The sequence below is a fragment of the Gopherus evgoodei genome, chromosome 3, assembly GCF_007399415.2.
Source record: "Gopherus evgoodei ecotype Sinaloan lineage chromosome 3, rGopEvg1_v1.p, whole genome shotgun sequence".
Classification (NCBI taxonomy): domain Eukaryota; kingdom Metazoa; phylum Chordata; order Testudines; family Testudinidae; genus Gopherus; species Gopherus evgoodei.
Window position 1 is genome coordinate 217,400,856 of NC_044324.1, and position 12,564 is coordinate 217,413,419.

Sequence of the window (12,564 nt, forward strand, 5' to 3'; positions counted from 1 at the left end):
AGAGAGCCGGACAGTCTCTACGCAAAAGAATAAATGGACACAAATCTGACGTCAGGAATCATAACATTCAAAAACCAGTGAGAGAACACTTCAACCTCTCTAACCACTCAGTGACAGACTTCAAAAACAGACTCCAAAGAAAGACTGCTGAACTCGAATTAATATGCAAATTAGATACAATTAACTCAGGCTTAAACAGAGACTGGGAATGGTTGGGTCATTACACTAATGTGTGTTCCATTCTATGCATCCGAAGAAGTGAGCTGTTGTAGCTCACGAAAGCTCATGCTGAAATAAATGTGTTAGTCTCTAAGGTGCCACAAGTACTCCTGTTCTTTTTGCGGATACAGACTAACACAGCTGCTGCTCTGAAACCTGAGCTGCAACAGCCATTCTATGACTTTTTTAGTGTGCTAGCTCGAGCCCCACTATTCCAAGCCTAACCCCCTGGTCTGGGGGCTCACTCTCAGCTGCAGTGTAGCTATTCCCTAAATTACAGTCCTGCAGCTCCCCAGACAGTCATTCACCTAGGACTTTACAGCGGGAGAGCAGATGAATTGCATTGTATGCAGACAAGTAACCGTAGCCGCTTCTTTATGAAAGGGTGTGAATGTCCAATATTAAATGCCTTAGGCACGCAATACTCTTTGAGATTCTGGCATCTTGCAAAGGTAGGCTGTTGCATTTTCTGTTTATTAGTGTCTTAAGTTGATTCTCAATGAATGGACATCAAAATTACTCCATTTAAGTGGTTCTCTGGTCATTATAGTGTAGACTGTCTCTCTACATACTTTTGTGGTCTTTATCATTATCGTATCTGGATTTTATTCTCACAACTCCCCTGTGAGGTAGGAAAGCATTATTCAGTTTTTACAAATCAGGGAATGCAGGGGCAGACTAGATTAAATGGCTTGCTCAAGGCTGCACAAATTTTTCAGGTAAGGGTGCAAGAAGAACACATCTTGACTCGCCTTTTCAGAAATGGATTTTCATCTATTATATAGTACCATGAAGCAGGACCAGATGCATTGGTGCTGGAACTAGGAGTGTGGGGGGTTCTGCAGCACCCCCTGCCTTAAAGTGGTTTCCATTATATACAGGGCTTATAGTTTGGTTCAGTGGCTCTCAGCCACTGAATGTTCTATAAAAAACATTATAGAAATTGTTCCAGCGCCCCTGACCAGATGAGATTTATTTCCCCTCTTATAGGAAAACCCTAGTTAGTTTGCCTCATGCCAGTTTCAGCCTGTGAATCTTCCCAACCTTGCCAGTTAGATAGTCACTTTCACCTGGGCAAAGTAGGTATTAAATACTTTAAGTTTGATCTGATGCTGTCCCTCCTCTGCCCCGCACATAGGGTGACCAGACAGCAAATGTGAAAAATCAGGACGGGGATCGGGGGTAATAGGAGCCTATATAAGAAAAAGACCCCAAAATCGGGACTGTCCCTATAAAATCCGGACATCTGGTCACCCTACCCACACACGCCATGCCTCTTGCGCTGGTGTCAATGACTACCCAACATGTAAGGCCCTGGAGAATCTGGCCAGTGTTCTCAAGACATCCTGCTGTCCTGAATTACAGAGCATAGGCAAATCTTTAAATTTTGGGGGTTTACACCAAAATTATTTTATCTTTTCCCTTGTCCCTTGTTTTAAGGCCTTTATCTTGGAAACGTCAGGCCTTACAAGGATGCCAGGGTTCACCACATGCAGCAGCTCCCTTCCTGTCCAAGGCCTTAAGATGGCAGACAGCCCTAAAGGAAGGTTAAAGCCAGAAGATGCTTCCTCTGTTCAATTTCTCCCCAGTCCTGCTTAGAGAGGAAATTTTGCTGCTTCTGTTCCAAGGATAGTCTCTCTCTCTCTCTCTCTTCCCCCCCCCCCCCCCCCCCCCCCCCCCGGACAAAGGCATCCACTTGGCTACCTCAGCTCCTCTGGCAGTAGTGTTCAGTACAGCTACAAACAGCGCAGCTTCCCCTGTGTTCCTAACAGAGCAGCACTTTCAGTGTGAGACTCCAGCAGGAACCAGCTGCTGGTTCCAGCCTTCAGCCAGCCCTTTACCACTGGGCCCAGCAACCCCTTCAGCCGTGGCCACACGCTCTGGGCTCAGGGTCAGCTCTTCAACCAGTCCCAGCACTGCGGCTTTTAATTCTTGTCCTTATTCCTTGTACAGTGGAACCTCAGAGTTACAAATTGATCGGTCAACCACACACCTCATTTGGAACCAGAAGTATGTAATCAGTCAGCAGCAGACACCTCAAAAGCAAATACAGTACAGTGTTAAATGTAAACTACTAAAAAAAAAAAAAGCATTTTTTTTCTTCTGCACAGTAAAGTTTCAAAGTTGTATTAAGCCAATGTTCGAGTGTAAACTTTTGAAAGAACCACCAGTACGTTTTGTTCAAAGTTACAACCAACCTCCTTTCCCAAGGGGTTTGTAACTGTGAGGTTTTACTGTATATTGTTGATGAACAAGATTGATAAAACAGTTGTGACTCTGACCTCATGCTGTTTTCTCTTTGGAGTGAAAACTTCCAGTATGTTGTTGATTCCAACTAGGGCAGTGGCAATTAAATGAACAAAACAAGGATCTGACCAGACTCTGCGTATAACCAATGGGATGAGCTGCCCATTTATGCAACAAAGTTTGGAAGGACCAAGTCACCAGAACAAACGAGAACACAAAATTCAAAACTCTATTCTTGTGTTTTAGCCCACCCCCAAATAACTATATTTCTTTGCAGTGCAAATAGTAATTGAGCGACTTGCACTTTCTTTATTTCTCTAGAGGAAATTCAAAGGTAGAAGAAGCCTGTGAAATGTACACCAGGGCTGCAAACTTGTTCAAGATCGCCAAAAACTGGAATGGTAAGTAGCTTGTTTAATTTATAAGGTTAATTGTAGGAAAGGCTTAAAGCTTGAGATTCATCTTGGAGATAAAGCCCATACACCATCTATACAGATACATTCTTAACTATAAGAACAGTAGGACAATGGGACAGATGCCTCGGAAGGTTGTGAAAGCTCCTTCACAGAGGTTTTCAAAAGGAGTCTGGATCGCTATCTGTCTTGGATAATTTAGATGCTGCGTCTTGACTGGGGGTTAGACTAGATAACCCTTGTGGTCTCTTCTAACCCTCTGGTTTTATGATTCTACATGCAAGCAAACACATTAAAGCCTTGGTAGGGGAAAAAAATCTGTATTCAGGGAGAGCGAGGGGGCAACCTTTCTGTTTTACACTTCCACTCGTGCTTTTTATCTTCCATATTTTGGGTGGGGAGGGAGAAATGTCATAAGTTACCTAGAACCAGCAAAATTAGCAAAAATTTAAGAACGGAAACCTTTATACCCAGCTGAATGCTTGCATAATTGATTGAGAACATTTCTAACAGCTTAGTGACCTGTGAACGCTCAAGTGTCCTGTTGCAAATTATCAAAGTACAGTTCCATTTGGTAGGGTATTTCCAGGAGAATAGTGACTATGGCAATCTAATTTCTGTACACCACCAAGCCCCCATAGTTCTCTTTGGAATTAATTAAATGTCAGGAGCGAGGAAAGGGAGGTGACTGTCGAGTTAACTAGCTTGTGTCCAAGTTCACATTAGGATTTTAAAATAATTAAAGCTAGTTGCCTACAAAGAAGTTGCTCAAGAGATGCTTCCCTGGGCTCTTTGATTTGCTTTTAAGTCTTGTAGAATACACTCTTCCTGAGGCCAGAAACTTTAAAATTATCTAATATTCTGGATGAGCTATAAATCAGAGGCATACAAGGAGAAGAGCTGTTCCCTGCTATGCTGTGGGGGAAATAGTAGCACTGGAAAAGTGGAATAGTTATTGCTAGCTCTGTGTTGGAAATGCTGTGCCATATTTGGTGGCTGTGGGAAATGTTGATGCAAATATAAATTTCCCAAGATAAATGTGAACGTCCTGTGCACGGCATAATCATGGGATTTGAGACATTGGTATCTCTTCAGGCTTTTGCAAAAAAGGAATGAAAACTCTGTTCACAAGGGGCAAAATATTACCAGTTTTTCTTTAACAAATGGGAGATGAGGAACTGAAAAAATTGTTTACCTCTTCCCGAACTTTTTATCTGTGTCTCTGTAAATCATGCTTGGATGTGCCATCAGCACAGCAAGAGGGAGACTTTCAAAACAAATATGAGGTGCCCAAATCCCAGTGAAAGTCAGTGGGAGCAGGGCGCCTAGCTGTGCCTTGTGTTTTTGACAATCTCCTGCTAAATGCACATACGCTACTGAGTAGCACAGTCTGAACGTGTGAATTGGTCAATATTAGGATAGGGTAGAAATAGTAACAGAAACATAGTCCTGGGGGAATTCTGTGCCACTGCACATGTGAAGAATTTATGTCCCCTGCAGATTTCCTTGCTTCCTCACAGAAATATGACTTTCTTACAGGGAAGCAAAGGGAAGCCACAAGAGTGGTCATGCGACCCTTCCCAGCAGTATGTTTCAGGTGCCCTGGGCAGCTGGCAGAGAGATAAATCACTGTGGGGCAGGGGGCGGAACTAGGGAAGACCCGGCTGGTGGCTTCTACCCTGTGCCAGGCTCAGCTGCTAATCCCAGCTGGGCTGGGTAGGATGGGACTTCCTCTTCCCTTGCATGGCATCTGGGGCCAGGTCAGACCCACCCCCAAATTTCCCTGCCAGCTGCAGGAAGCTCTGTGAACTCCAGCCCTCTCCAGCCCGCTCCCACTTCTTGCACCCATTGCTCCTCAGCTGCAGGGGGAGGGATCCCTGTACAGGGAGCTGCTCCCCCATCCGCCCAACCCCCATGCATCCAGACCCCTCCTCCCCCAACCCTTACCCCCTTGCACTCAGAACCCCTCCACTTCCCCTGCATCTGGATCGCCTTGACAAGCCACCCGCCCCTGCATCCCCACTCCAGTGAGGCCCAACCAGCTGCACCTGGATCCCCTCCCCACTGAGCCCCACTCCCCCAGCATCTGGACCCTCTACTGAGCCCCCAACATCTAGACCCCCTGCTGAGCTCTATTCCCCGCCCCCCCCACACACACCCAGACCTGCCCTGCTAAGCCCCAACCACCTTCACCTGGACCCCCCTGCAAAGTCCCATTACCATTACCCCTGTGCATCCAGGCCCCAACCCCCCCCGGATCCCCCACTGAGCCCCCAACACCCAGATTGCCCCACACAGAACCCTCTCAACCCACACCTGGATCCATCCACACTTGGATCCTGCCTTGCTGAGCTTGTCTGCCCGCATCTCTTGCACCTGGCATGGAGGGACAGGGGCCTGGGGTGTTTCTGGGCAGGCCCAGTCCTTGCGCTGTGTCAGAGTTGGGTGCAGCCTCACCACTGAGTCTGTGTCCCAAGGGGGGAACTGCACAGTGATCTCCCACATCTGTGCAGCCAGTGGCCTGTACTCCCCAATGCCATGCTGGAGCCTCCACATTTATTTGACAAATACAATTTGCAGAATTTTGCAGAATTTTTAAAATACCGTGTGAAGAATTTGTATATTTTTTATACAGAATTTTTAATTTTTTGATGCAGAATGCCGTCAGGAGTAAGAAGCAGTGATTTTATTACTTCATTTGCCATCAAGTTGCAGGAACTAAAAATTTCAAAAAGGGATAGGTCTCAGCCTCCCTTTTCTCAGGTGCCATTTCCATTTGCAGTTTGACACCCACAGAATTAATTGCAGTAGCAAGTCAAAGTACATCTATATGATCCCACCTCTGACTACCTAATTGCACTTACAAATCCGTTAGAGGAGGAGTATTCAGAGTTGAGTACACCATCCAATTTCAGACATAAAAGTGAGGGTACAGATTTTGCATATGCAAATTGAAGCTGCAGAAGGAAAGCTGTCTCTTTGAAAATGTGACCTTAAATTTTCAGTGGGCCTCCAACGCTGAATGTTCCTCTTTCTGTGCATGGAAGAAAACATTTGGGGTAGTTTTATGGATGGTGACCTGATTTTTGCTTACAAATACAGTTTTTTTTGTTTGCACATCAGGGTGCACAGTCAAAAATTATAATTTTGTAGGTCCATTGAAATTTGGCCATATGTGTTCTTAACACCATGATTTTGCCGACTTAAGGATAGCAGTTCTCCACAAATCACAAGCATGTGTATCTGAGAGCATGATTTGGTCACTGGAATTCATATGCCTTTTCTTCCACTTGCATAGTTGCCATATCAATTAAAGTTCTTCAGGTAGCAGGAAGCAAATACATGCTCATCTTTTTACTGTTGGCATGTCCATAAATTCGTGCTTATTAAATGATACTGGAAATATTAATCTTTTTCGATTTATTTCTTTCCTAGCTGCAGGAAATGCATTTTGTCAGGCAGCCAAGCTCCATATGCAACTACAGAGTAAACATGATGCAGCCATCGGTTTTGTGGATGCTGGGAATGCTTACAAAAAGGCAGATCCACAAGGTAAGGCAAATGAAATACTGTACAAGAATACACAAATCCTGTTAGTTGTGTAGCAACTGGCAGGCTGGCTGGCTTCCTTTTGTAAGCCAGGTATTTGGTTTAAGATCTTCAGTGTATTTTTCTATAAAGTACTTTATGAAATGCTCACACTCCAAGACCGTACTTAGAGAGGCAAGAAATAGTTTGCTTAAGGCCTGTTTCCTCATTCATGTTCTGCAACTAATGCTACATTTATCATGTCTGTACTGGGTTGAAGCAATCTTACTCAATTTTTTCATGAGCCTATTGAAATAAGATTGGTCTTAATAGGTCTGGTTTTACCCATTTGTGTGTTTTGAGATTTACCGGTCTAAAGAAGTAGTTCTTTGTCTCTGTCGATGTCAGTTGTGAACCAGATTGTGTTCTGTTTATACCTGTATACATCTGGAGTGAATCCAGTAGCTTCAACAGAATTACTCTGGATTTACCCTGGTGTAACTGAGAGCAGAATTTGGACCTTTGTCTGTTTCTCAGCCAGTAGGATTTAGAATTGTAGTAGACAGCATGAAAGATGCTTCATATTAAGTAACAATGACCCCTCTGACTTCCTATGGAAACATCATTGACAGATTCAAGTAAGGAGACTTGTTCAGCTTTTCATCTGGACTTTCCAGTGAAGGGAGGGCGAATGAAAGGGGAAAGATCGCAAAACTCTCTTAGAGATAGAAAAGACACCGGCTCATGGGCAAAGATGTGTTCATGTTGTGTCCTTTGTCTCTCACAGCCTTAAGAATATGGGGAAACCACATGGACACAATTGGATTTCAAATAAGTATTCGTTAACACCCACACCTTGAATACTGCGTGCAGTTCTGGTCACCCCATCTCTAAAATGATATATTAGAATTGGAAAAGGTCCAGAGAAGGGCAACAAAAATGAGTAGGAGAATGGAACAGCTTTCATCTGACGAGATTATCAAGACTGAGACTGTTCATCTAAAAAAAGGAGTCAAGTAAGGGGGGATATGACAGAGGTCTATAAAATCATGACGGGTATGACAATTGTGAATCTGAAAGTGTTATTTACTCCCTCACATAACACAAATACCGGCGTCACCCAATATAATTAATGGGCAGCAGGTTTAAAACAAAGATAAGGAAGGACTTCTTCACACAATGTGCAGTCAACCTGTGGAACTCATTGCTAGGGGATGTTGTGAAGACCAAAACTATAATGGGGTTCATAAAACAATTAGAAAAATTCATGGAGGATAGGTCCATCAGTGGCTCTGACTGTGGAAGCTGGGAGTGGACAACAGGATGGATCACTTGCTAATTGCCCTGTTCTTTTCATTCCCTCAGAAGCATCTAGCCACTGTCGGAATACTGGATACTGGTCTAGTTTGACTGTTGGTCTGATCCAATATGGCCATGCTTATGTTCTTATGAGTATTGACAGAGTTCCCATGTATTCACTAGGTATTTGAGAATACTAAAAGCTTGCTTCTTCTGGACAACATTTTCAAAAGCAAACTAAGAGAGTGGGCATCCAGTTTTTTGCACATGCTAGTTTTTGAATTTGTAACTTTTTCAAAGCCAAAATTTTGCTCTGGGAAAAATCAGTTTGTACATAGGATATGCATTTCTCCATGGAATTTGGTATTGTATGTTTACTAGATTTGCCAATACAAATGCACTTTTAGTTCACACATCTCAAAGGTTTTTGTATATGCAGCACTTGGGGCATTAAAATGTATGTCTGCAGTTTCAGAACCTGGATAGCTGGTTGTTTGAGGAGCTGGCTATTTAGGTTTCTGGTCAGAACAGACACACAGCAGAAATACTGCTTTGCCTTGGTGAAAGCTGATCTGTTGAACAATGTCTGGATGTCTCAGCTGATTTTATTTTTCATTGTTTTTCCTGAATGCTTCCACTGCAGAGGCTATGAACTGCTTAAATGCAGCCATCGATATTTACACAGACCTGGTAAGAAATTGTATTGCCTTGAGGAGTTGGGGTTGGTATCCCAATGTGTGGCAACTTAGATTGATGCCTCTTTATTTAAAAAAAGTTGTATTAAATCATTGTTCTATTAAAAGTAATAAATGCCACAGGTACTTGAAGGAGAGAGGGGGAAAAAAACCCGTATACCTTTTTTTTTAATTGTCCATCCTAGGGCCGGTTTACTATTGCTGCCAAGCATCACATCACCATTGCAGAGATTTATGAGACTGAGCTGGTAGATATTGAAAAGGTAAGCTGATTAAACCATTAGAACTTTTCATTGAAACTGTACATTTGAATGTGCTATCAGGATTGCATATGATTATGAAACTTCACTCTGCTGGCCTAAGGAACTTCATGAATCAGGCTCTTCCAGGAACTCGAAGTCCCTCGGCTTGTTTCTGATCTTGCTGATGTGGGTATATGTCAGGAGTAACGTGTGTGAAGTTAGCGTAGTTAAACTTGGTGTGAGTGATACCAGGATCAAGCCTCAGTGATGAGTTGTTTGGTCTTTGCCTTTGATGTGCCTCTCTCTTCCATGTTTTTAGGTTACCTCTTTCTTTTCTTATGATCATCAGTGGAAGGTTGATTCTCATATGGAGGCCTGAAGCAGATGTACTGAGCAAGTCACTTTTAGGGAAGGGATAGCTCAGTGGTTTGAGCATTGGCCTGCTAAACCCAGGGTTGTGAGCTCAATCCTTGAGAGGATCATTTAGGGATTCGGGGATTTAGTTGGGACTTGGTCCTGCTTTGAGCAGGGGCATGGACTAGATGACCTCTTGAGGTCCGTTCCAACCCCGATATTCTGTGATTCTAGATTTATGCAAGTGCTCTTGAAATATTTCAGACCTGATGAGGATAATGCACTGTCGGTCAGTTTAAAAGTGTTTGTGAAAGACTGACAGGAAAGTGTGAATTGCACAGAAGTTGTTTTTATGGTACAGCTCTTTTCGGGGAGGGAGGGGAGACAATCAAGCTACACACATTTAATATAATTTGACAAATCATTGCAGAAGTGTGATAGGATGTCTGTGGTGCCTGCAGCCTTGCATGCTAAGCATGTCAGAGCTAACAGACTTGGATGAGAGACTCTTTCCCTTTACCCTACAAGGAAAGTGCGGTTTGTCATGAGAAGTGATATTTTTAGTGAGTCCGCTCAATATCTGTCTTTCCTCTAAGGCCATATGTGCACTGCCAACTTTGGTTGACCCAAGTTATGTTGGCATTAAGCTGCTCGTTAGAATATTGCTTGTGCGTGTGCATACTTGGCTCCTTGTGTCGGTGATGCATGTACTCACCAGGAGTGCTTTTGTCGATGCACAATGTTGTGCACCATGGGTAGAAGTCCCAGTGTGTAACCCACCACTGTCTTTTGGGAAGTTTTGGCAATGCATGATGTGGCCTAAACGAGTTGTTCTGGGGTGACTGGGATCAAGAGGTCAGCTTCCCAGTGTGCAACTGTCTCCATCCCGTAATGTCATTTATATCCCATAATTTTTGCTCCTTTTTTCAAAATCCCACGAACCTACATGGCTCTCCTTGCTATCCACCATGTCTGACTGAAACATGGAAGCCTGCCCAGCTCTGCACTGTTGCTGTAAGCATTGTAAGCACAGGACACACAATCCAGAGCTGCAAGAATAACCAAATCAATGAGGAATGTGACGATTCCTTGGACGATAGACTGCTATGAGATATAGCAAGCACCAACGCAAGGTTGTTGGCATTCATGGAGCAGCTGGAGATGATGGCGTGCTGCTTCTGGACACGAGAACTTACTGGTGGAGATCGCATTGTAATGCAGGCTTGGAATGACGAACAGTGGCTGCAGAACTTTTGGATGTGCAAGGCCACATTCCCAGATCTGTGAGCCAAGCTCGCCCCAGACCTCCAGTGCAGGGACTCCAAAACGAGAGCGGCACTGACAGTGAGCAAATGAGTGATCGCACCATGGAAACAGTGGGAAATCAGTTTGGACTGGGAAAACCCACTGCAGGGGTCACTGTCATGCAAGTGACTGTAATGCAAGCCTCAGTTCAGGGCCATTAATCTCCTCCTGCTGCGCAGGACTGTGACTCTTGGTGATGTGCAGGGCATAGTGCATGGATTTGCAACAATGGGGTTCCTGAACTGTGGTGGAGCAATAAACAGCCCTCATATCCCTCTTTTGGCACCAGACCACCTTGCCATAGAGCGCATCAACAGAGAGGCTACTTTTGTGTGGTTATGCAAACATTGGTGGATCACTGGGGATGCTTGACTGACATCAGTGTGAGCTGGTCAGGGAAGGTGCATGACACTCACATCTTTAAGAACACAGGACTTTTTAGAAAGCTATAAGGAAGGACTTTTATTTTCCTGACCGGCAGATAACCGTTGGCAACGTTGAAATGCCAATAGTGATCCTCGGGGACCTAGCCTACCCCTTGCTCAGGTGGCTCACGAATAACGCTACGATTATGTCACAGAGGTCATGGAAGTCACAGAATCCATGACTTCCAGAGACCGATATGACGTTTTGTGCCCCAAGGACAGCAGGTAGCCCCGCAGCTCTCAGCCGGTGCTGGCAGCGGGCCCTCAGCAGCTCCTAGCCCTGGGCAGCAAGGGGCCCTTGAGCTCCCAGCTCCCGTGGATGGTGGGGTTCCCCAGAGCTCCTGCAGGCTTCTGGAGCCTCCCTGCCTCTGCCCTGCCATGGCGGGCCGAGCAGGGACCCCAGAGCCCCCAGTCACTGCGGGTGCTGGACCCTCCTCTATCCCCATTGTGTCAGGGATATTTTTAGTAAAAATCACGGATAGGTCACAGGCTTTATTGCCCATGACCCGTCTGTGATTTTTACTAAAAATATCCCTGACCAAAATCTGAGCCTTACTCATGAAGCCATACCCCAGCTACGTCGACAGGAGCAAGAAAAGATTCAACTACCCGATCAGCAGGTGCAGAAGTGCAGAATGAAGTTGAATGTGCATTTGGCAGACTGAAGGGACACCGGCATTGTTTACTCACAAGACTGGATCTCAGTAAGAAAAATATCAGAATGGTTATAGCTGCCTGCTGTGTCCTACATTATATCTGTGAAGCAAAGGGGGGAAGGTTGCCACTGGGATGGAGGGCAGAGGTGGAGAGGCTGTCTGCGGAGTTCAAACAGCCAGATACTAGGATTGTTAGAAGAGCTTATCGTAGCTGTATGACTCAGAGAGGCTTTGAAGTAGCACTTTTACAATGAGCTGCAGGAACGCATTGTGGTGTACTGTGCTCTATATGTGGCCCTGCTGTTTTGTGGCCTATTAGGAATTGTGTGGTGCTGGGGGTACATGTTGAACTATAACATTGTCAGTACACCTGTTAATTTTGCAGCACTTGCTGTACATTTATCATTATTAGACCATGTAGGTCACTGATCCTGTGAGTTGTCACACTGTGCAGTAACAATTAAGTAGGTGATTTCAGAACTGATAGGCGCTCTGCCACATATGCTGTGAACTAATAAAGATGAATTATTTTCCAAATAATAAAATTTTATTCAGTAACAAAACCAGTGAAAAGAAAAATCTGTGCAATTTAAAAGCAAAGACATTAAAAACGTCATGAATTAGTAGAATAGCACTTTTCAAGATGAAAGAACATTTATGACCATTTTAGCTACACATACAGCTACTGTGGTGGTCACAGGTCAGTGTATGTGAAGCTGTGGTTTTCCGTAATGTCTCCTGGGATGAAGTGGTAGAGGGGTAGGGCGGTGGCCCTTGATGCCATGTGGAATGTTGAGGGTGGATGCTGCAATGGAGTTCTGCATGGACTGCAAAGGGAGGTGAGCCTGGGATTGTTGAACCTGTAGGTCCACAAGAGTCTGCAGCATCTGTGTTTGCTGTGGAGAAGCCCCATTAGTCCTGGGGCATCTCCCTTTCCTTTTCCTGCTGGCCTTTCTGCTCTTCGTTCTTTTCTTCTGTAGGTTGTCTGCAAAGCTTTGATTTCAGTGGGATTACATACAGTGGTAAGAGCTATAGTCAGTAGTCCAGTTTTGCAAAATCGAGCTCTTAATCAGAGTTCATTCGGGATGGTTGCAGTGTTTCAATATTGGTATAATCCTGTGGGACAATAAAAATAGGATGTCATGGTATTCCTCTAAAACCACCTGAGGAATTCTGAAAAA

General features: G+C 44.5%; 2 protein-coding genes across 4 annotated transcripts in view; one reads left to right on the plus strand and one right to left on the minus strand.

Moving 5' to 3' along the window:
• The window catches only part of NAPB (NSF attachment protein beta), a 34,471-nt gene that overhangs the window by 14,421 nt on the left and 7,486 nt on the right, over window positions 1–12,564 (plus strand). Inside the window, exons 2-5 of the mRNA XM_030558072.1 lie at window positions 2,788–2,867; window positions 6,315–6,431; window positions 8,350–8,396; window positions 8,587–8,664. Of these exons, the coding sequence (XP_030413932.1) occupies window positions 2,788–2,867; window positions 6,315–6,431; window positions 8,350–8,396; window positions 8,587–8,664 (322 nt within the window). The remainder of the gene's footprint in view (window positions 1–2,787; window positions 2,868–6,314; window positions 6,432–8,349; window positions 8,397–8,586; window positions 8,665–12,564) is intronic.
• LOC115649255 (GDNF-inducible zinc finger protein 1-like) overlaps window positions 11,954–12,564 on the minus strand; it is a 32,771-nt gene continuing 32,160 nt past the window's right edge. For all 3 annotated transcript variants that reach the window (XR_003999789.1, XM_030558068.1, XM_030558067.1), the window contains one exon: window positions 11,954–12,499. Coding sequence is in view for 2 of the 3 variants with exons in the window: in XM_030558068.1 (XP_030413928.1) it covers window positions 12,449–12,499 (51 nt within the window). In the remaining variant the exon portion in view is untranslated. The remainder of the gene's footprint in view (window positions 12,500–12,564) is intronic.